Source organism: Puma concolor, chromosome A3 (assembly GCF_028749965.1).
Source record: "Puma concolor isolate L17-30 chromosome A3, mPumCon1.1.hap2, whole genome shotgun sequence".
NCBI classification, from domain to species: Eukaryota; Metazoa; Chordata; class Mammalia; order Carnivora; family Felidae; genus Puma; species Puma concolor.
Window position 1 is genome coordinate 118,739,094 of NC_141669.1, and position 23,414 is coordinate 118,762,507.

The window sequence follows — 23,414 nt, forward strand, 5'->3', positions numbered from 1 at the left end:
TGCTGCAGAGGAGACACAGTCGAGCAAGACCCCAAAAGTCTAACGAGAGAGAAACCTATTTGGCCAAAGCTAAGTGTTGCCAGGCAGACATAAATCAGCAGAGTGATGTTGATTCCTGTGGCTCTTGGCCAGGGTGCTCTGGGTATGGTGCCAGGCCATCAACTGATAAGAGTGGTAGGTAACATTTCAGCCTCTTCCAAAACCATGCTCAGCCAGTGGTGGGAAAGCCCATGAAGCTTTCAGTCTTCCCAGCCAAGGCCAGCACATTTTATAAAGCTGCTACAGTACCAAGCAGTGGGCACACAGAGACTGGCCAGCACCCAGTAGGTGCACATGTTCACTGAAAGGGTGAAGGCAAGATAGGTCTGCTCTCCGGGGAAGCGCTCAGGTGCCCCAGATGCTCAGAGGGAAGGCGGCTTTCAGATGGACAGCTTCCCTCCTCTCACCAGAAACATGGGAAGGCCAAGGGCAGCAGCCATGAGGGGCCAGTGGGACCTCTGTGTACTGGGCAGACAAGAGCAGAAGACAACATCCTGGGATTTAGGAAGCTGCCTCTGAACCAGTTCTCTCACGACATCATCCTCCCAGGCTGCGGGACCGTTAGACTGGGCGGAAGTCGGACTCTAGCCAAGGGGATGTTCCCAGATGTCATGCTTTCAAATGGGACCCACCCTGAAAGGCAGGCGGGGACAGGCCTGAAGCAAGGAAAGCCCTGGGTAAAGACTCAGCATGGTGTTCTGGCCTCTCCTTGGCAGGGGACAGCCATGGGTTTCCCTGGCAGAAGTGCACACCGATACCTGTCCCGGAAAAGAGAGCCACCCAAGGCCTAGCTTCTGGCCTGCGGGTGGGGGGGGTCTAAGCAGCTGAAGGACAGAGGTTCAGTCCCTCACTGGCTACCCACCCCCCACCACAAGTAATGCATCCAGGCATCTTCCAAAGCAGTTTTCTCATGCCTCCCTCCCTCCAAAATCAGGGCCCTTTGGCCAGTCTCGTCATCTAGGGTCCTCCTCAGGAGACGGTTTCCCAGACAAAAAAAGGGAGGCAAGGTGTGTGGGAGCCCCAGGGTGGTCTCCGAGGATTCAGGCCCCCTTTCCCAGCCGCTTCAGCGGGACGGTGGGCCTGCTGGTGCCTCAGGCCCCCGGGGCCGTCACAACCCGCACCTCCCGGGGCCTCCCTCTCCCGCCCCCCACCAGCGCCCCCACCTTGAGATAGTCGTTCTCCGAGCGTAGCTCCTCCAGCTCCCGCACGAAGCCGCCGGGCCCACAGTCCAGCATCTCCTCGGTGAGGTCGGAGAAGGCGAGCGAGGCACTGAGTGGCAGGCGGCTGCTGCCCACCGACGACGCGGCCACCGACGGCTCATCGGGGGAGGCGGGCGGCCGCGGGGGCTGCTGTGCTGGCGGCGCGGGCTGGGGCGGCTGCCCGGTGCGGGCCCCCGCCGGGCCCCCGGCCGCGGACTCGGCGTCGCTGCTCAGCGCCAGCTCCAGGCCCAGCAAGCGCGCCTCCTCCGACGCGCAGTCCGACACCTCGGAGCTGCTGTCGGTGAGGCTGGGCGGCGGGGGCGGCGGTCGCGGCCCGGTGCCCGGGCGCGGGCGGCCCTTGGCGCGAACCCCGGTGCGGACCCCGGCCACTCGCGTCCCCGCGCTCCGCGCCCCGGGCGCCACTGCGCGCCCCTTCTTGTCGGGCCGCGCGGAGGACGCGGCGCTGCAGGCGGCTGCGGCGCCGGGGCCTGGGCCTCGGCGGCCCTTGGCCAGAGACCAGCCGGCCACGTCCTTGGGCCGGGCCGGCGACGGCGCGCGGTGGCTCTTCTTCCTCTCCGGGGCGGGCGCGGGCGGGGGACCGCAGCCCCGGGCCGGGGGCTCCCCCGCCGGCACCTCCATCGCGGCCTCCCTTGGCCTCAGCGAGCGGCGCGCATGGCCCGGGCCCACCCGGCCTCCGCGCCCCTGGGGAGGGTCCCGGCGCCGCTCCGGCCCCTCGGACCGCGGCTCCTCTCGGCCCACCTCAGCCCCGGGGCTGCGCTCTGGCCCCGACCCCCGCCGCACCGGCTCTCCGCTGCCCTGAGCTCGGAGAGAGCGGCCCGATCGCCTCCAGGCGCCCCGGCTGCGGCTCCGGCTCCGCCCGGCGCCCGCCCCCTCGGCCTCGCCGCGCCCCCGGAGTGCGCCCGGGACTCGGCTGCCTGCGCGCCGATCGCTCCCTCGGGCTCCGAGTCCGGCAGCGGCCCGGGCCCCGGCTCCGCCCGGCGCGGCCCGCCCCCCGCGCAGCCCCGCCAGCTCCCCGCCCAGCCGCCTCGGCTCGGGGGCGCGCGGCTCCGCGAACAAAAGGCGGACGCGGCGGGAGCGGCAGGGAGGGACACAGGCTGCGAGCGAGGGAGGGATCTGCGAGGCAACAGCGACCCCCTCGAGGGTCAGGCGGGCCTGGGCTGCCGCGGCCCGGGCTCCGTCCTCCTCCGCTCTGCCGCCGCCCCCTCCCCTGCCCGCCTGGGGAACGCACCCGGCCGAGGCTCCCCTGCGCCCAGCGTCCTGGCAGGGGCCGCGGGAGCGGCGAGCGAGGGGACTCCCAGGCAGAGGCCGGGCGGACCTCAGATCGCAGGAGCCAGCATCCATATACACCGCCGGTGCCTCGCCCCTCGCGGCTGTGCGGAGCGTGCGCGGACTCCGCCCCCCTCAACCTTGCAAAGCGAGACCAATTATCCCATTGTACAGATGCGTAGACTGAAGTCTAGGGAAGACACGCGATTAGCGCGAAGTCATCGGCGGAGCTGGGATGGAACGCAAACCTCACACCTTCAGGGCGTGCTCTGGTTCTTAGACCTCCGCTTCCCTCTTACAGGCGTAGGGACCGTGGAGCCCTAGGTGCACGCCCAGCTCTGCACACCTTGACAAGCGGGAATCTCAGACATACTCCCTCCAACCCCGGCCCGCTTTCAGGCTCTGCACGGCTAAAATGGAGGCCGCCCACTATGAGGTGTCAGACCAGCGATGCTTTGGGAGTCGGTTCTGACCCCGGTAGGGGCTGGCACGGACTGAGGACAATTACCCTGATCCCCACACGTTTCTCCCCAGGGCAACCGGGACAACCCGGGACAGCCCGGGAGCGCTGGCTCTGGTGGTTTCCTTTCTTTCCTTCCAGGGCTGTGCTTCTGGCCCTGTTGTAGATTTTCCTGTGTCGATCACACCTTCCCCGCCTCCTCCCCCTCCCCCGCTCCTTGCGGCTGCTACTCCTGGTGGAGCCACCGCCGGCCCCAGGCAGTTTTAAGTCTTTCGGCTGGCTGCCCCCGGGTCGGCACCCACCCCTCAGCACCCCCTTGTCACCTAGAGAGGGGGGCAGGGTGGTGTTTACCCCTCTGCATCCTCTTCTCCCCGCCCCATCCCCGTTCCTGCCTTCCCTCCTTTCCTTCCACCTCCTCTCCCGCCCCCCATCCCCCCACTCCCCCAATCCTGTTTCTTCACCTCCCCTGCCCTTGACACTCAGGCGGCACCAGGTCTGCTTCTTCGCTTCTATCCCACCTCCCTCACAGCAGTGAGTACTGGGGTATGCCTTCTCACCTGAGGCATGGCTTCGCCCTGATCTACGTATGTCCTGGTGTGTGTGTGTGTGTGTGTGTGTGCCCCCTCTGCCCTCAGATTTTTCCTCCAAGTGGCTCCACAGAGACACATGGAGCAGGGCCACCTAGCAAGTTCTCTGCAAAGTATTCCCACCCCCTCCTGACAAGGCACAGCTCCCCTGTTCCCACTGACCGTCCACTCACCTAGTCCATAGGCACCAGATAGGACAATGAGTGGACTTGTCCTTGGTACATTCCTGACCTCATGGAGCTTAGAGTATGGGGGGGAGATGGGCCACAATGGATTCATTACATAAAATACCCCTAGGTGGTATTGTGTGGCACAGGGGCAAAGCCTTCCCACCTCCTGGGCCTCAGAGTCCCCACCTGGTCTAGTGTGAGGGTCCTTTCAGCTCTGATGCCTCCATTTCTTGTAAGCTGGTCATTTTCTGGCACAGAGATGCTATAGAGTTCTTAGAGATGGTTTATCTTCTCTGTGTTTCCGTTTCTCCTCTATGCCTTATGTAGGTCTGGAGATGTTGGATGGTGTGAATGCAGGCAGGTGACATGCTAGACCCAGGCCGGCTTGGCCACTCCTGACACACCTGTGGCCACACTGGTGGTCCTGAGATTAGAGTGGCCTGGATCTTCCCACTTGGACCTGGGCCCAAGTCCTGGCTCTACCACATATCCTGCTTGGGTCCCTGACGGCTGAGAAGCAGGCTGAGGGCCCTCCCTGCTCCGAAGTTATTTGGATTTGAGGAACCATGAATCTACAGTGTAGCCCCAGCAACATGGCCCTGGTGGGGAGGGCTCCAGAGGTGGTGTGGGGCCTAGGAAGGGGCTCTGGACTCAGACTTAGTTCAGACCAGAAAAACCTGGACTTGCTGGGAGTCCAGAATTGGTGACATGCCGGCAGGGAGACTGTCTGTCTACAGCTTCCTGGCCGTCGGGCACTCACTTATGCCGGGCTCCGAGCTCAGCACTTCAGTAGAGGATCTCAGAAAGGCTAGGAGCTTCTGGTGGCTGATTGCATTTTCCAAAAATAGGCACAGCAATACGCAGCCCATCCAATCCCTCCTTTTAAGTGCGGCATTGACACTCTTACAGTTGAGCCACGGGATCTATATTCCCTCCCCTTTAACCTGAGTAGGCCTTTGTGACCTCCTCAACCAATAGAGAATGGCAAACGTGATACCGGGACTTCCAAGGCTGGCTCCTAAAAGACAGTTTGGCGCTCTCTCATGCCCTCGTGCTTGCCCTCTCTCTCTCAGTCCACTCACCTCAGAACCCAGCTACCACATTGGGAGGAGGCCCAGGCCTCGTGGAGAGGTTAATGAAGGTGTTCCAGCCAGCAACTCCAGCTCAGGTCCCTGCTAGCCACCAGACATGGGAGAGAGTGAACCTTCAGATGATCCAGCCCCCAGCCTTGGAGCTGTCCCAGCCAACGCCAAGTAGAGCAGAAATGAGCAGTCCCAAACTGCAAAATAAATATTGTTGTTTTAAGCCACTGGGTTTTGGGGTAGTTTGTTACGCGGCCATGGATAACTGGAATGCTTGTCCAAGGTCACATAGCTTGGAAGTGGCAGAGCTGAGACTGACTGGAACCCAGGGCCATCCGACTTCAGAGTCTGTTGTGCCACCCTAATGGGTGATATTCAGCTCGGACACACAGTGTATGATGCCTAAAGCTCTACTCGAGACGGAATGAAGCATCAAATGATTATAAGAATTATATATCAGATTGTAAGAAATGATGCTGGTTACCCAGTAGAAAAATCAGTTTATTTCCTCCCATTCAAGCTGTTGAATTGATGAAACTGAATGGAGACTAAATCCTGGAAGGCATCAAAGAGGAGGTGATTTTTTTTGTAACGAAAGGGTTTTTTTTTTCATTATACAAATTATTAAAGAAACAAGTCACTGGCTGAGGGAAAATTAGAAAAAAGTCACTGCTTTAGATAGTGTAGTCAGGGAGGCCTTGCTGAGGAGGTGACATTTAAACTGAGTTATTAGAAAAAAAAAAAAAAAAGCTCTGGGCCTCTGGGTGGTTCAGTCAGTTGAGCTTCCAATTCTTGATTTTTGGCTCAGGTCATGATCCATGCTGAGTGTGGAGCCTGCTTAGGATTCTCTCTCTCTCTCTCTCTCTCTCTCTTCTCTCTGTCTCTCTCTCACTCCCTCTGCCCCTCTCCCCTGCTCATATGCTCTTTTTCTCCCTAAAACTAAAACTTAAATTAAAAATTAAATTAAATTCGGGGTGCCTGGGTGGCTCAGTTGGTTAAGCGTCCAACTTCGGCTCAGGTCATGATCTCATGGTTCATGGGTTTGAGCCCCACGTCGGGCTCTGTGCTGACAGCTCAGAGCCTGGAGCCTGCTACAGATTCTGTGTCTCCCTCTCTCTCTCCCCTCTCCTGCTTGTGCTGTCTCTCTTAAAGGTAAATAAACATTTTTAAAAAATTTTTAATTAAATTAAATTAAAATTTAAAAAAATTTAAAGCCCTAAAAATTAGGCTGCTCATGGTTCATTAGTTCAGGCCCTGCATTGGGCTCGCAGCTATCAGCATGGAGCCCTCTTAGGATCCTCTGTCCCCCTTTCTTCTGCCCCTCCCCTGCTTGCACTCTCTCAAAATTAAATAAACATGTGTATTTAAATAAATATGTGTATACATAAATACATTTTACACTGAGTTGTTCAAAGAGCCAGAGTAAGAGAATTCAGACAGAGGAAACAGCCAGGGAAAAGACTCTGGAAGAGGGACAGGCTTGATAGATGTTTAAGGAAGTGAGAAGGTCAATGTGACTAGACTTGATGGGTGATGGACAGTAAAGGACAAGTTAAAGTTGGAGAAGAGCCAAGGCATGTCTCATTGGAGACTCTAAGCAGGGGCATGATAGAATCTAATTTGTGTTTTAAACAGATCACTCTAATTGGTCTGGAGTCATGAAGAGTCATCAGCATTTGGACAATATTTAAACCCATGGGACCAGGTGAGGTCATGTTGGGAGAGCATCTATAGAGAGAAGAAAAACTGGCTCACAAGCAGGAAGTTAAAAATTCCTGTTTCTAGGGGCACCTGGGTGGCTCAGTCGGTTGAGCATCCAACTTTGGCTTGGGTCATGATCTCACAGTTTGTGGATTCCAGCCTCTGTGGGGCTCTGTGCTGTCTTTTGGATCCTCTGTCCCCCTCTCTCTCTGCCCCTCTCCTGCCCGCACTCTCTCTCTCAAAAGTAAATAAAACATTAAAAAAAAAAAAAGAATCGCTAGTCTAGAACATGGGTAAAAGGAAAAGCCAGAGAGGGAGCAGCCAGTGAGGTAGGAGAGAACGTGCAGCAATGTGTTGTCTGGAGGCCCAGACACTAGACCAGACTGTCAAGTGGCGGAGAAGCTGGAGGAAGAGGAGAGCAGAAGAGTGCTCCCTGCACAGCACGACTCAGAGGCTGCTGGGGACCTCGCCAAGAGCAGGGGTGGTGGGGGCAGAAGCCCAGGGGAGTGGACTGAAGAGTGAACAGGACACGGAGGCAGAATGCAGAAGGAAGAGAGATGGAGCAGTGGGGGAGGGACTGTCGCATGAGATGGAGAGAGAGAGAGAGAGGCAGAGAGAACAGGCAAGTGAGAGATGGACGCAGCCGGGATGGAAAAGGGGAGACAGACGGATCCAGTGACAGGGGCCTGGCTTCTGAACGGAGCGAGGGCCTTTTCTGTGTCGTCCTGGGGGAAGGATGGAAGAGATGGATGAGATGCAGGGGCTTCTGTCGGGAAGGTGAGGGGACGGCTGACAGCTGGCTTCTGTTTTCTCGGTGGAGAAGTAAGTCGCCAGGTGAGAGTGAGGAGACCAAGGAGGGCACAGACCTAGATCTCAGAGAACAGAAATCAGATTTCCCAGGACACGCGAGGGGGTGTGTCAGGCCACCGTAGGAAGCTACCTGAGGTTCAAAGTGAAGCCAGTCCGTGCAGCGAACATGGGGAGTTTTCTAGAAGGGACCCTGGTTATTTTTCTCCTAAAGTCCTCAGGTGTATTTCGCATCGCTGAAACCACGCGGCACGTCCTCCCTGCCTTTTTTCACTTAACAGGATCATGATCTCACGGTTCGTTAGTTCAAGCCCTGCATTGGGCTGGCAGCTATCAGCATAGAGCCCTCTTGGGATCCTCTGTCCCCCTCTCTTCTGCTCCTCCCCTCTCCTGCTCCCCAGGATAGCAGAGGCATTTCCCCACTCACTTACAAACTCTTTACAAACATTACTTTTAATACTTAGAAAAAATCCACAGAGTGGATGTTCCAAGGGTCACTTAACCTTTCCCCCTTTTTCCTGGACATTCAAATTGTTCCCTGGCAAGGATATCGGAGTTCTGAAAGAGGCGGCGTGTGGTCTGGAAAAGAAAGGAAAAGGCAAGCTTGGAGGCAGGGCTGGGATGTCTGCCACTCTGGCACCGAGAATCCCATCAAGAAGCTTTTAGGGGCCTCTTATTGGCAACTGGTGCTCCTGACAGGTCACATGCTAGGTTTTCCAGGACATGAGGACAAAGAATGGGACAGCAAGGCGAATCTCACTGGCTTCTCAAAGTGCCCAGTGCCCAATGGTTCGGGTATGGAGCATGGGGGAAATAAGGTTGGGAGAGCCAGACATGTGACCCCTGAACCATTTATAGTTTAAACACATATTGCAACAGCCATGTTTGAGGTAGCAACAGGCCCCTTCACTTGCCTGTTTTCCCCATAATACAAGTCTGTTCTTCATCCCCCCCTTCCTGGAGGGGGCATTGTCCCAGGACACCTGATAGGAACTCAAGTCCCCTCCACAAGGCCCAGCAGAGGGGATCTCTTTCAGCTGTGTGAGAATGAAGTGGGCCACCTGAGCCAGTGGGCTCACCCACCCAGTAGAGGCCAGGAGACCACTTGGTGGACATACTTTCCAGGGGATACTGCCCTGGCTGGAGACTGCTTGTTCTGGGGTCAGCTGAAGCCACTTCCACCTTGGGGTTCTGTGATTCAACAACACAGCATTCACTGAATCCTACTGTGAGCCAGGGACAGAAAGGCAGCCCACGTGGACAAAGCACCTACTGTGTGCCAAGCACTGGGCTTCCCACGCGTGATCTCACCTACTTTCACAACAGGCCACTGAGGAAAGAATCACCGCCCTATCTGAGATCGGGGAGCATCAGGGCAGAACCCTACAACATGGGGTGGTGGATGGAGAATCCCACAGCATTGCCTTTTCTTACAGCGTCTGTACCCAATAAAGGTAGGTTCCTAGTGGTGGGCTTCAGGCATAGGTGTGGTAAGAGGAGTTTACGAGCCAAGAAGTTCACTGTCCTCCCTCTCTTTGGGCTGGTGAGGGCAGAGCTGGGGCCAGAGGGTGACAAGGTCTTGTTTGTGTGTGTTTATGGGATTTGAGTTTCTGATGGACGATAATCACTGCCAGGCTTCCCAACTGGAACGGGAGCGGGCACAGGGCCAGGACCTGCCACCCTCTGGGGAGGTATAAGAGCCGGGGAGGAGGGCCTCGAGCCCGACTGGGGCAGACGTGCCAGCCACCGCTGGGGGACCAGGGTGCCGAGCTAAAGCTGCTTCGGACAGACTTCCGAGTGGAAGAGTTGGTTCTGGAAGTGGCCCTCTGTCTGGGGAGAGTCTGGGAGATGCACTAAGGAAACCATCGGGCTGGACAGGCTGGTGGAGGTTGAACACGCGTGAGTACACTCTTCCACAGTTCCTGCCGTTTTCTTCCCCACTGAGCGACTTCTTCCACACACTGAGTGATGGAGTGACGATCTGTCCCAGAGGAGCCCAGGTGGAGCCTAAGTGGCCACTTGTCTGGAATTTGAGCCCTGGACTTCTCAGAGGCAGTGTGGGGGAAAGGCAATAAGCACTGTCATTTACCCAGTGCTATGAAACACCAGCCACTGTGGCTTATCTCACCAAATTGGTAATGGAGGCTGGGCTCAGCATCCTAGCTCTTGGGGGAGCGGGGTGCAGAGAGAAAATCCCAAGCAGGCTCCACGTTCAGCACGGAGCCCGACACGGGGCTTCATCTCACGACCCTGAGATCATGACCCGAGCTGAGATCAAGAGTTGGACGCTTAACCGACTGAGCCACCCAGACGCCCCAGCATCCTAGTTCCTCGGGCATTATCTTCATTTACTCTTACAACAGCCCTGTGTGGTGGATATTAGTATTTCACAGGAGACCGAAGCACAGAGATGTTAAGTAACTTGCCCAGGGTCACATAGCAAGTAAGTGGCAAAACCAGGATTTGAACTCCCTGACTCGAGAGCCTGTACTTGTAACCTCCATGTTATACTATTGTGTGGCTGTGCTAAGTCTCTTCCCTTTCTGAGTGGTAATTTCTTTATCTGTGATTGATGATCAGAAATACATTACCCTGAGCTTCCCTAAAGATGCCTTGAGATGGGTCGGCTTTAAGCACTGGGAAGCCTTGTTGGAAACATTATCAAGAACTCAGTGCATGCCCTTTGACTCAGCGGTCAACTTTTGAAATTTATCATAAAGGATATAATCAGATTTATGAACAGGGAATTTCATTACAGTTTTGCTTATAATTACAGAAAATGAGAAGTAAACAAAATGTCCAACAGTTGAGGAATGAATGATATGTATCCTATGATAAAATAATATGTAACCATTAAAAATCGTGTGTTCAAGAGGTACTGAATGTCATTGGAAAATTCTCATTTGTTAAGTGGAAAAGCCACTTCATAAAGTTATACATGGTATGATGTATTTATGAAAGTGTGTACATATATGTATATTAAATAAATGAAAAAGATGGGGAAAATACCTTAAGGGTAGAGAGTGTATCCCTGAGAGATGAAATTATGAATATTTTTGTATTTTGCTTTATTCTTTTCTAGATTCCTCAAAATGTCTATAATTAACATGTCTTTTTAAATTAGAAAAATGAAGATTTTTAAAAAATGTATCTATTTAAAAAATTTTTTTAATGTTTATTTATTTTTGAGAGAGAGGGAGAGAGAGACAGTGTGCAAGTGGGAGAGGGGCAGAGAGAGGAAGACACAGAATCCCAAGCAGGCTCCGGGCTCTGCACAGAGCCCGACGCAGGGCTCAAACTCATGAACCGTGAGATCACGACCTAAGCAGAAGTTGGACACTTAACCAACTGAGCCACCTAGGCACCCCTGTTTTTTGTTTTTCAAGATTTGTTCTTCTGGTTTAGGGTTGGCTCCTTTCGAGCATCTGTTCTGATATACTCATTGGCTTTAAGAGTACCTGGCAGTCAGTATTGTGAGGGTCTCTGAGATAATCTGGTCCAACATGTTTCATGTGGGACAACCGAAGCCCAAGGGTACAAGGGACTTAACCAAGGTCAGAAAGAGAACCAGGAGTTCCAGACCCCCAGCCTGGAGCTCAAGCATCTGCCCAAAGGGCCATCATCCCTAGGCCAAGCTGCCAGAAGGGCAGGGAGGAGGAAGGGAATCACAGCTAGAATTTACCATGTATGGTTAATGTGTGTTAGTCACAAACTGCAAGTGAGGCCTTGAATGCCGAGGGTAGCTGACCTCATGGACCCACCCAGCGACAATTCATCCTGGGAGTGACAGGTGAGAGGGAGCAAAGGGCAGCTGGGTGGCCTGAAGCTAGCAGGGTGTGCCCCAGGCCTCTCCCTGTCACCTCTAGGCCTCTCCCAGCAGTGCTTTCTCCCCTGTGACGGCTAAGGACTCTTACTGCCAGCGGCTGGGCTCGGACACGAGAATGAAAGGTCTCCACTGGCGTTACACTCGGCTGGTAAGGGGCCCGGCTTGGGCTGGGGGGTTAGGTCAGCAAAGGTGCGGGAGGCCAGATCTCTGGCGGGATGGGATCTGGGCTAGCACTGGAGGCAGGTGTGATGTGTCCCCCTCCCAAGCCCCTCCTCAGCTGGCCCGGAGTTCAGAGCTCAGGAACCAGGGGCCTTGATACCCACCCCCTGGTCCGGAGACCCTAAGGAGCACAGACGGCTGTCTCCAGCCAGATGGAGCTCTGTCCAGAAGCCCCACCCAGCTAGGACCTGCTCCCCAGGCCTGAACCTGGGGAATAGCAAAGCAGCGTCCTGGTCATTTCTCATCCTCAGGGAGGCCTCTCCTTCTTACAAAAATTCCCCCAAGTCACCGTGTGCAGGCACACGTTTACACACGCACACGTTTACACACCCACATACACGCGCACGCTCCAACGTCCACTCCGGTACAGAGTGGAAGCGTAACTGAATGAATGCATAAACCCACACACATCCACACTGACACACACACATATTGATACAATCCCGACTCACAAACACATTGACAGGTAAACACACATGGTTACTCAACATCTCCTCGCACTGCTTTGCCCACACAGGTCTATGTGGAGCCAATGCACCCATTCACACGGACGAGCGCACATCTTACACAAACCCGCACGCCCTTACTCACCTACCACACGCATTGTCTCCCCGGCTGACAGGGAAGCCTCTGACCCTTATTTTCTTTCTTTGTAAAATAAGGGCAGTAAGGAATACCTTCTTCTTAGGATTCTTGGGAAAAATACAGGGAGGTCATGCACAGCAAAAGCACTTCACCCAGTGTGTGCTGATCAATATCAGCCACTATCGGTATTGGTGGTGTTAGGATTATTATTCCACGTGCAGACGCACACAGATGTAGCTCCCAGGGCCAGGCTGGGCTGCCACCAGCGCTTCTCTCCTGCCCCTGAGCTTAGAACTTGATCCTCTGGATCTGGAGCATGCAGAAAACCATAGCACCCATGGGCACATCGGATGGCCACACGTACCTCTGACCTTCGGCAGGCAGGGGCCAGGGCAGAAGCCGGATACGGGCAGGGGCAGACTTGTCTGTCATGGGCACCAGCCTTCTCTGGCTGGGCTGCCGGTTGCAGAGCCCTGGGCAGGGGTGATGAGGCAGCTGAAGCTCTCGGGCTCCGGATACATGGAAGCTGGTGTCTCCTTGTCCCTCGACTCACCAGGGTTCTTTGTGTCTTCACAGCCCAGTCGGGTGGAGGATGCTCTGTCTGTGGAGGAGGGTGAGGAAGAGGAGACAGCCCCGGCCCCATTCTCAGCTCCTGTTCCTGAAGATCCTGTGGAGCCCCAGCTGGCAGAAGCCAGCCAGGTTCTAGGAACCTCGGAGATGAGGCAGGTTCGGGCACAGTGCAAGGAGCCTGAGGGTCTCACCCTCCTGCTCTACCCCAGCCAGGTCCAGGGACACCTGGGGTCACTCCCGCTATGTCCCAAAGCTGGGATGGGAGTGGAAGGATGAGGTAGGGTGGATTAGGGGGAGGGGTTCAGCATCTCATCTATTCTCCAGCCTCTAGAGACCAAGGTGACCAAAGGGAGAGGGCCCCGAGGGAGACCTCACCTTGGTTCAAATCTTGGCTTTGCCACTTACTCCCTGCGTGGGCTTTAGGCAACTTGCTTCACCTCCCTGAGCCTCATTTTCCTCAACTGTAAAATGGGAATAATAATCCCTCTCTCTGAAGGCTGGTAATGAGCCCTTGGAAACAGTAAACTCCTCTGTAACCTGTAAAGCACCATGCCCGTGTGAGTGGAGTACCAGAGATATGGTGGGAGGCGCGGGGCAGGACGTGGATCCATCACTCACCTCCAGCCCTGTCTCTAGCTCAGCCTCCACCTCCCCCCAAGAGTCACCGGACATTCCTGGAGCCTGGCCTTCTGTACGTCAAGAAATGGCTTCAGCCTGCGGAGCCTTTACAGGCAGATGGAAGGCCACAGTGGGCCAGTGCTGCTGGTGCTGAGGGACCAGGATGGGCAGGTGAGCTGGGCCAGGGCCCCAACTTGAAGTTCTGGGGGTGCCCAACCGCACACAGTGGGCCCTGCCCCAGGGCAGCCTCAGGGGCTAGAGGCAGAGGTGATAGCCCAAGTCACTTATAATGGACACTGATGATGACATTGACACCTACATTGCTCAGAGCCATTCCTTCCCCCCTTCATTCCCTAATTCATCCTTTCAACACGTGTATACTAAGCACCTTCTCTGTGCCAGCTTAAACGCGGACTAGACCAACGTCAGGACAGAAGTGGTTCCAGCCCTCTTGGAGCTACAGGCCTAATAGGGAGGCAGGGTCAGGAGTTAAGCAAATAACTAGGAAGACATTTTAAGTGGGGTATCTATGCCTTAATGATCCATTTACGCTTTGAAAACATCCCCCTGCTGGTGGGAGAATGGATTAGAGGGGCTAAGAGAGAAAGCCGGCCAGTGAGGAGGCAGCCACAGGAAGTGCCTGCATTTCACAGCAGGGACCTGGGGAGGGCGCTGTCTCAAATCCAGGTGGTCTCACCAAGAGGGGATTTCTGGCAGGCTCTCTAGACGGGGTAGTGGAGAGGATAAAAGCTGGTTTCAACTGCTCTTCTGTGGAAGGAACATGTTAGAGCTGGGAGGGATCTCATGGGTCTCTGAGGACCCTCACGTAGGCAGGAGTTCCTAACATCCTCAAGATGCTGATCCAGGACTTTCCACCTCAAGGCCAGAGAGCTCACTTCTTCAGGATGGAGCCCCTTGGCTGAATGCCAGTGACTAGGAGGAAGTTGTTCCTTATGTTAAGTCAAAACCTACTCCCCATGGCTGCCTCCCAATGATCCTGCCTCTGCCCCTCAACACAGTGTATGAGAGTGAAAACCTGCAGTCCACCAACTATTCCACAAGGGGAAAATGGCTAAGTGAGCTATGGTCCCGCTACATAGTGACATATTGCCAAGGGCTGGTAAGAAAAATGATGTAGAGTCATAGCTATTAAAAGTGTGAAGGTTTTGTTTTCATTTTTTTATTTTTTAAGATTTTATTTTTATTTGTTAAGTAATCTCTACACCCAATGTGGGGCTTGAACTCACAACCCTGAGATCAAGAGCTGCGTGCTCCACCCATTGAGCCAGCCAGGTGCCCCAAGTTTGGTTGTTTGTTTGTTTGTTTTCATGTTTATTTATTTTTGAAAGAGAGACAGAGACAGAGAGAGAGAGCAAGTAGGGGAGGGGCAGAGAGAGGGAGAGAGAGAATCCCAAGCAGGTTCTGTGTTGCCATAAGCCCGATGCAGGGCTTCAGCTCATGAACTGTGAGATCATGCCCTGAGCTGAAATCAAGAGTCGGACGCCTAACCAACTGAGTCACCCAGGCACCCCTCAAGTTTTTGTTTAAATTTTTTTTTAATGTTTATTTATTTATTTATTTATTTTAACATTTATTCATTTTTGAAAGGCAGAGAGAGACAGAGCGCGAATGGGAGAGGGGCAGAGAGAGAGGGAGACACAGAATCCGAAGCAGGCTCCAGGCTCCGAGCTGTCAGCACAGAGCCTGACGCGGGGCTTGAACTCATGGACCGTGAGATCATGACCTGAGCCGAAGTCGGACACTTAACCGACTGAGCCACCCAGACACCCCATAAATGTTTATTTATTTTTGACACAGAGAGAGACACACACACAGAGTACAAGCAGAGAGGGGCAGAGAGAGAGGGAGACACAGAATCTGAAGTAGGCTCCAGGCTCCAAGCTGTCAGCACAGGGCCTGACGCGGAGCTTGAACCCACGAACTGTGAGATCATGGCCTGAACCGAAGTCGGACACCCAACCGACTGAGCCACCCAGGTGCCCCCCAAGTTTTTGTTTGTAAAGCAGGATATGAAAGGCACTCTTGGGCCAGTGGAGAAAATGTATTATGAACTGGATACTAGATAATATTATGAAATTGCTGTTAATTTTATTAGGTGAGATGATAGTATTGTGGTTATACGTGAGAAGGTCCCCATTCTTGGAGCTGAACTATTTAGGGGTAAAAGGTTATAATACCTACAATTTCAAACAGGACACCAAAAAAAATATAAGGAGAGAGGAAGCAAATATGGCAAACACATTTACAGTTTTAAACCCTCATGGAGGGTATCCTGTGCCGGACTTTTACTTTTTTTGGATGTTTGGACTTTTATGAAGAAAAGTGAAGGGGGGAGGCAGCTTACAAAACAATGTACAGGGTGCCCGGTTGGCTCATTTGAAAGAGCATGTGACTCTTGATATCAGGGCCATGAGTTCACATCCCACGTTGGGTGTAGAAATTACCTAAATAAATAAAACTTAAAAAAAACAAAACAAAACAGATGTACTATAGGATCTGGTTTTCTGTATAAGAATACGCACACTGGTATTAAACAGATGCTGGGAGGAAATGCACAAAAATGTTAAGAATAGTTATCTTGGGGAGCAGAGGGGGATTTGGGATGGCTTCATTTTTTCTTTCTGCTTGTCTATAACTTCTAATACTTTTCTACAAGGATTACTTATACAAAATAAGTACATTTAAGAAAAAGGAGGAGGACACCAGCAAGGGCTCTTCCTTGGGGAGTGTTAAGGGAAGGGACACACTGATGGGCTCTGGGGCCCTCTCCATCCCCCAGCTCTGTCCCAGGCTCCCCAGGGGCCCTACTAGGATGAGCCTATATTACCAAGCCTGGAGAGCGGGGTTGCCAGAGGACCTCCACTCCCTTCCAGCTGCAACTTCAAGCTCTTCTGCTTTCCAGATGTTTGGGGCCTTCTCCTCCTCGGCTCTTCGACTCAGCAAAGGCTTCTATGGTACTGGAGAGACATTCCTCTTCTCCTTCTCCCCACAGCTGAAGGTAATATTCCCAACCTTCTAGAGAGGGGGGAAGGAGGACTTATGACAAAGATCCTGGGGTCCTACTGGACAGATCCCAGATCCGTTCCCTATGCTGGAATGCCTGGTATCCATCTATCTTTCCCAGAAGGCAGTGGTGGGCAGTGCGTTGCCCAATTTCATCTCTTAAAAGGGCTCAGTAGATCCCTGGCAGCCACGGACTGGCTCAGAGAGGAAGAGGCGTGTTGCTCACCAGATGCAGGCTGCAAAGACAAGATGGGTCCAAGTGCAGGTAGATCTGTGGGTGTACAGGTAGGAAGACGAAGACAGACACATCCGATGACTTCAGTCTTCTTATGAAGTGTGGGGTGAGGTCATCAGCTAAGAGTGAGGATGGAGAAGTGTGAAGGTTGAGCAGAGAGAAAGTATCAAGTTGTCATCACAGGAGTGGAGAGGGAGGCCTGTGAGAGAGAACCAGACAAGCATAAGGACAGCTACGTAGCATTAACTGGAGGTGGGGAGTGTCAGTGTAAAGGCAAGCCGGTCACTTGGGCACGTGTTTTCCTCCAGCTGCATTCCGGTCCTCGGGTTGAGGCGTGGACAGAGCCCTTGGGAGGGCTCATCCAGGATGGGACTTTGGCCAAGCTGGTTTGACGGAGGGAGAGAGGGAAGCAGAAGTTGAAGGGAGTGAAAATACAAAATGGACCACAGAACCTACAGGATCGGTGGGGGAAGGGAAGCCAGGGAGGCTGAAGGACAATGAGGCAAAGATGAAAACAACAGATGAGAAGTGGCCTTGAGGTCAGAGACTTGGGGCAATGACACAAGTGGGACAGTGTGTTGGAATATAAGACACAGAGCGAGGGACATTGGAAACAGACTGGTAAGGTTCCTGGCTGTGACCGTAAGGGACAGTGGCTGAGGTGGGTATAAGGAAAGCCCTTGAGAGGAAGAGGAGAGGAGCTGAGGGCAGCCATTGGATGGGTCCGTGTGGATGGCAAAGTTCACCAAAGACAAAGGCAGAAATTAGGAAGAGGAGAGGATGGTGAGCCAGAGCTCATGCCTCTAATTAATGGTGACTGGTGACTAGGAGGTGGGTGACCGGCAGAGACAAGATGACTGGTGTCGTCATATGGCACTTGCTGCCAGAGAGCAGGGCTTTTGAAGGAGGAAGGGGAATTGTCCCCAACCCCTCCCATCTAAAGCTTTTCCATCTCTGGGCTATTTAGTGAACAAAACTACTTAGCACTGCATGCCCGGCATGAAAGACGACACTACCTTAAAAAAAAAATTTTTTTTTTAACGTTCATTTATTTTTGAGAGAGAGAGAGAGAGAAACAGAGTGCGAGTGGCGGAGAGGCAGAGAGAAAAGGAGACACAGAATCCGAAGCAGGCTCCAGGCTCTGAGCTGTCAGCCCAGATTAGTTTCTAATCTCATTTCACAAATTCGTGCATTCGATTGACAACATTCCTATGAGGTACATACTATTATCAGCACCATCTTGCAGTTGAGGAAACTGAGGCACAGAGAGGTTGAGTCACTTGCTCAACCTCACACAGCCAGTCGGTAGTGAGGATGCGATGCAGGAACAGGCCCCGGAGCTTGAAACTCAGCCACAGCACTACACTACCTCTCTAAATGTCCGAAGTTCTCTGCCCTGAGATGCTCTCAGGCTTGCAGAGGAGAGATGAGTACAATCTAGAGTGGCCAGTGCTGTGGAAGACACCCCAAGGAGAAGCACATGGATGAAGTGGAGGTGGGGAGATCAAAGGAGACTTCCCAGAGGAGGAGCTTCTTGCATCGCGTCTTGATGGACAAACAGAAGATCACCAGGTGATGGAGGGCATAGGGAAAAGTCTTCTTGGAGCACGTGCAAAGGCACAGTAATTGGAAAGAAGGCAATGCCCATTTAGGAACCCAACAGGCGAATGGGTAGGGGGTCAGAGTGTGAGGGAGGGCATAGCCCTCTGCGTTGGCATAGCATGCCCTCATGAAATATTTGTTCAGTGGATAAAGAACCAGTTCCAAGTGTTTTTGTTTGCTGTTAGAGATCTCTCCTCCCATGAATGGACCGAGAACCTACACATATACTCAGCGATTACTTGATCACATGACAAGTAGGTCACGAGGAGCTCTGGACTCCTTGCTAAAGGCAAAACACACTCTATCTATTGCATTGCCTCTATCAGCCAGCCTGGTACTCTTTCCAGGAAACAGGAAAGGGGTCTGCAGTTCACAGTAAACCCATGCTGGATTCTAATTACTACTTGCCTTCCTGTATTCACATGCTAGAATTCTAAAGTTCTAGGATTTTCCTCCTGTTGCACTGATAACTCCTTGTCAGAATCCTTTGCTGGCTCCTCCTCTCCCAAACCTTTTAACATCACAGGGGCCCAGAACTCAGTTTTTGGTTCTTGACTCTTGTCTACCCTTGTTTCTTTCAACGTCTCGTCCATTCTCACTGCTTTCCATGCCATCCACGTACTGATGGCTTCTGCCCCTGGACTCCAAACTGACATATATCCAACTAGTACCCAGCATTTCTGCTTGGACCTCCGACATGGCATTGCGAGCCTCACCTGTCCAAAACCGAGCTCCTGACTTTCCCGCTAAAATCGACTCGTCCTGCCAGCTTCCCCAGTGAAGTTAATGGCACCTCCATGTTTTCTGCTACTGAGACCAAAAATTTTTGAATCCTTGACTCCTCTCTGTCACATCCTACGTCTGAGCTGTCAGTGAATCCTGATGGCTCTGCCTTCTCTGTCTGTATTCAGAACCCACCACTTCTCACCATGTCCTTTGCTGTCACCTGGTTCAAGCCACCATCATTACTTGTCCTTGTTCCTGCTATAGCCTCCTCACAGGTCTCTCTGCTTCCACCTCAGTCATCACAATACCTAGAGTGTTCCTTTTAAAAAGGTAAGTCAGAGCATCTCACTCTTTGGCTTCAACCTGCCAGTGGCTTCCTTTCTTGGAGAAAAGCTGAAGTCTTTATAATAACCTGTAAGTCCTACATTTTCTGGCCTCTCTCTTATGTTGTTTCTTGCTGTTTTTCTTTTCCCTCACTCTGCTCTAGCCACAATGAGCTCTGAGCTGGTCCTTAAACATGCAGGCCTGCTCCCACCTCAGGGCCTTTGCACATGCTGTTCTGCCTAGCTTGCCTTCTACTGGATCACCACATGGCTCAGCTCTCACCTCCTTTAGGATTCTGCTCAAATGTCACTATCACAGAGAGGCCCTCTGTGACCAACTAATTTAAATTTACAACATTCTATTCCTTGGAAACCCTTTTTTGTCCTTATCTACTTTTTTATCCTTAGCATTTGTCACCACCTAGCATATTTTACTTAGTTACCTGCCCCTGCCTGCTAGAATGGGAGTCCCGTGAGGGCAAGAAATTCTGTCTATTATAGTCACCATTTTACCCAGAACATAAAACAGTGCCTGGTACTAAATGCTTTAAAAATTTTGTTGAATGAAATGAATTTTTTTTTACAGGGGCTGTCTTCACAGTCTCCTGCCATGGAATCCTGTTTTTTTAAAACCTGGGTAATCTTTACCTACCTTTGGTTGTTTGGCACCTCTTGTGTTCTTTATGAATTCCCAGTGGCTCCTTGATGGTGATTCCAAACAGCCCATGAACATGGTCTTAGTTTCTTCTGTACCAATGTTTATCTTACTCCTTCAAGTCTGAAGGTCACATTCTTCGATGAAAGTAGAGGAGGAATTGAATGGTTCTGTCTTCTCATGGTCACTTGTTAATATTATCTCACCTCTTCTGAGCCCACACTTATTTTTATTAATCTATTTTCTTGCTAAAAACCCTTTGGTTGCTCATAGACTATTTTGAACAACTAATTTCAGGCCATAATATGCTATACCTTTGTGGCCCTCTAAAAATATTTTTATTAGCCAAATTGACTCTTGAATAATTCATTCATTCAAGAGATATCTATGTCATGTCTTGGGAATACTGCTGGGAATCAAGACAGCCCTCACAGAGCTTACATGTTAGTGGGGCAGGCATTGGGACATTGGCATATGGAGAGGGTCACCTCAAAGGGTGGTCAATGCTGAGGAAAAGGACACAGGGTGTGGGAGGAAAGGCTACTTTAGACAGGGTGATCCAGGAAACTTCTCTGGGATGACATTTGGTCTGAAAGATGAGAAGTGGGCCAATTAAGGATCTGGGGGAAGAGCATTCTCAGTAGAGGGGTCAGCAAGTGTGAAGGTCGTAAAGCAGGAATAGCTCTGGGTATCCCAGGGACAGCAAGGCAAGGGTAGCTGAAGTGTGGTCAATAAGGGGGAGAAGAGGTCAGAGAGGAAAGCAGGGATCTGCTATCCTGCTGAAAGGATATCCTGCTGAAACCTGGGCTGTCAGCTCTAGCCAGGAGTTGGATTTTATTCCCATTGCAATGGGCAGGCCTTGGAGGCTTCAGGCAGAGGAATACTATCCGATCACATTTCTGTGTGAAGATGGGCTGTGGGCGGGTGACTGTGGAAGCAGGGATGCTTTAGGAGGCTGTGAGTGAGTGAGGAGTGACTGTGGTGTGGATTGGGTGGGCAAGAGTGGAGAAGGACAGCACAGAAATGGGAGTAGTCTGGGTGTCTCTTTGGGGTGGGGCCCACAAGACTTGCCGAGGAACGGGAGTGTGAGGCAGCACAGGGAAGGCTGCAGTGAGAGATGAGCCGTGGATGGCAGGATCAGGGCCCAACTCCTGACCTGGACCTTCCCCCTCCTCTCTCCATTTGGAAATAGGATGCTTCAGAGAGTTCTGGTCTGCCCTAGAACAGACGGGCTTTGGGTTGTGGGAATTCAGACCGGAAGGCAAAAGGAGGTGAGCCCCCTTGGGGAAAAATGTAAAGAAATCTCAAGAGTCTAGGGGCCAGGGGTACTTCCTATTGTTTAGCTGGGGCTTGGGCCTGGATGTTCTGTTCCGTCCACGATGGAACGACTGCCCCCCAGTGGTGTGGAGTCAAACTGCAAGGGCAGGACTCTTCCAGTAATCTAGCATTTCCTGTCACCCCAGGTCTTCAAGTGGACAGGAAGGAATTCTTTCTTTGTGAAAGGAGACTTGGATTCACTGATGATGGGCAGTGGCAGGTGCGTGTCTCAGTCTTCCCCGACTCTGGAGTCTGGGGGTAGTCTGTGTTCTGGTCCCTCTCCCATCCGGAAGGAAATACTGGGCAAGGCTGCCCCAGACAAAATGAGGCTGGTGGTTAACTTCCAGGCCTCTCCCTTCAACACTTCCCAGGTGCTGCCCAGTCTCCCAGCCAAACCCGTCAAACCTACTTTAAGTAAACACCGAGAGGAAAGAATGGCATGTGTTTATAGTCGGTGACAGCCTAGTCTGAATGTATGTGATTTGGGGAACAGCATTCCGCATGTTCAGATGAGGCTGGAGTCCAGGGATCGGTGAGCCTTACATGTGCCTGTCAGCCCCATAATCTCAGGGAACATAACTCATCGGGGGAAGGCAGGCCTCTGCCCAGGAACCCAGCGTGCGAGCGTGCATGCTGAGGGGGATGAGTAGATTAGAAAGAAGAGGTTAGTTTTACCCCTGGTGAGAACTCCACATTCAGGCAGACTAAAATCTTACCCTGGGGGCAAAGATGAGAGCATTGTCGGATTAGTAGCAAATTCTTTGCTCTCCCAACTGCCTGAAGAGCCCCACCCCCCCACCCCCGAAGCCAGTTTGGAGAAGAACACAGCAGCCATTGCTGATTTGCAATCGGTAGCCCACTTTCCAGCCCCAGCCTGGTTTGCTGTCAAATGAGGGGATCAGAACGAATGCTTTCTGATGTGTTTTGGGGGTTGAGTCCATGCCTTAAGATTCACTCCTTTGGTTAAGCATTACCATCTTTAAAATGTTCCACATGTTCTAAACCCGGACTGTGGCGATGGTTATACCACTGTGTATGTTTATTAAAATAACTTAACTGTAAAAAAAAAAAAAATGCTCTAAGCCCTATGGGGAACAACATGTGGAGTTCCCAACAACTCTGGATAAATCGGCTTAAGGGAAGATGAGATAGTCAAAACAGAGCTGCGGTCATGGTGTGGCCAAAGGCTGATGGTGAGGATCTGGAAGGTCAACCTCCAGGAGTGAGCCATGCCAAGATTTTCCTCTTCTTTTTAGTGGCCAGTTTGGACTGTGGTTGGATGGAGACTTGTATCACGGCGGAAGCCACCCCTGTGCAACCTTCAACAATGAGGTGTTGGCCCGGCGAGAGCAGTTCTGCATCAAGGAACTGGAGGCCTGGGTCCTGAGCGGATGCCCCCATCGTGGGAAGCTTCCTGAAGCAACCAGTGCTCACACTTGCTCATGAATGCCATCTAGACCCTCCTTATAGAGGGCTGCCCATTTTCTCTGAAGCCTGGATGACTGTGGTTATAAGCAAACCTCCCTGTGGTCTGGGGACCCAAGACAGTCATGGAAACAAGCAATATTCTCCTGGGGATGTGACTCTGAAAGAGTGAAATGCACTCACATCTCATCTGAGCAGCACAAAGTCCCTCATGAAATTTCTTTTTATGTATTTATTAGGTAGGCTCCATGCCCATCACAGGGTTCAAACTCACAACCCCGAGATCAAGAGTTGCATGTTCCACCGACTGAGCCACCCAGGTGCCCCCTGAAATTTCTTTTTAGAGATTATACAATTAATACATGTTTATTGTAGAAAAACCAGAAGACATTTAAAAAGTTAAAACTGCCTAGGGCGCCTGGGTAGCTCAGCCAGTTAAGCGTCGACTTCAGCTCAGGTCATGATCTCATAGTTTCATGAGTTTGAGCCCCGAATCGGGCTCTATGCCAACAGTCCGGAGGCTCAGAGCCTGGAGCCTGCTTCAGATTCTCTGCCCCTCCCCTACTCACACTCTGTCTTGCTCTCTCTTTCAAAAATAAACAAACATTAAAAAAAATTTTTTTTAATTAAAACTGCCTACAATTCAACCACCCCCCAAATCACGAACATTCTAGGCAATGGATATATACATCTTACAAAAATGGGATTCTATTCTGTATGCTTTACAAATTATTTTAACTTATATTGTCAAACCACAGACACCTGGGCTCAACTGGTGAAACTAAGAAAGACTCCAGTAGCATGTTCCTTTTTCTAGAACATTGAGGGCTTTCTGCCTGCCGTCAGTGTGCCAGGTGCTTGCAAGTCTCTAATTTCATGAGGAAGATGGGAAAGCAGCAAATGAACAATATGCCTATGTGGATAAAGAAGTTGAATCTCTGGGGCAGGTGAAAAAGG

The 23,414-nt window shown here is 52.1% G+C and overlaps 3 protein-coding genes across 9 annotated transcripts in view; 1 reads left to right on the forward strand and 2 right to left on the reverse strand.

Annotated features, from left to right (window-relative positions):
- The window catches only part of MTCL2 (microtubule crosslinking factor 2), a 72,373-nt gene extending 69,758 nt beyond the window's left edge, over nt 1–2,615 (reverse strand). For all 3 annotated transcript variants that reach the window (XM_086702142.1, XM_086702141.1, XM_086702140.1), the window contains exon 1: nt 1,203–2,615. In XM_086702142.1, the coding sequence (XP_086558268.1) occupies nt 1,203–2,600 (1,398 nt within the window). In that variant the 5' untranslated portion in view covers nt 2,601–2,615. The remainder of the gene's footprint in view (nt 1–1,202) is intronic.
- A 3,996-nt stretch (nt 2,616–6,611) lies between these two features.
- Nucleotides 6,612–23,261, forward strand: TLDC2 (TBC/LysM-associated domain containing 2). 3 transcript variants are annotated; one of them, XM_086702146.1, is made up of 7 exons: nt 6,612–9,240; nt 11,193–11,306; nt 12,539–12,688; nt 13,169–13,321; nt 16,074–16,169; nt 21,179–21,252; nt 22,289–23,261. In XM_086702146.1, the coding sequence occupies exons 2-7, from the start codon at nt 11,274–11,276 to the stop codon at nt 22,476–22,478; spliced, it is 696 nt and encodes a 231-aa protein (XP_086558272.1). In that variant the 5' UTR covers nt 6,612–9,240; nt 11,193–11,273; the 3' UTR covers nt 22,479–23,261. The 3 variants fall into 3 exon arrangements, with proteins under 3 accessions (XP_086558272.1, XP_025788289.1, XP_086558271.1); XM_025932504.2 differs by having other exon boundaries at nt 6,612–11,306; XM_086702145.1 differs by lacking the exons at nt 6,612–9,240; nt 11,193–11,306 and having other exon boundaries at nt 12,434–12,688.
- SAMHD1 (SAM and HD domain containing deoxynucleoside triphosphate triphosphohydrolase 1) overlaps nt 14,936–23,414 on the reverse strand; it is a 55,619-nt gene continuing 47,140 nt past the window's right edge. Inside the window, exons 16-17 of one of the 3 annotated variants that reach the window (XR_015249449.1) lie at nt 16,401–16,608; nt 14,936–16,186 (exon numbers count right to left, since the gene is read on the reverse strand). Coding sequence is in view for 1 of the 3 variants with exons in the window: in XM_086702144.1 (XP_086558270.1) it covers nt 16,576–16,608 (33 nt within the window). In the remaining 2 variants the exon portion in view is untranslated. Of the gene's footprint in view, nt 16,609–23,414 lie in introns of all 3 variants that reach the window. The other 2 variants (XR_015249450.1, XM_086702144.1) reach the window with 2 other exon arrangements.

Coding starts and splice junctions, on each gene's coding strand:
- TLDC2 (XM_086702145.1), top strand. CDS start 12,449: ATGAGGCAGCTGAAGCTCTCGGGCTCCGGATACATGGAAGCTGGTGTC. Junction 13,322..16,073: donor TGAGGGACCAGGATGGGCAG/GTGAGCTGGGCC, acceptor TCTGCTTTCCAG/ATGTTTGGGGCCTTCTCCTC. Junction 16,170..21,178: donor CCTTCTCCCCACAGCTGAAG/GTAATATTCCCA, acceptor CTGTCACCCCAG/GTCTTCAAGTGGACAGGAAG.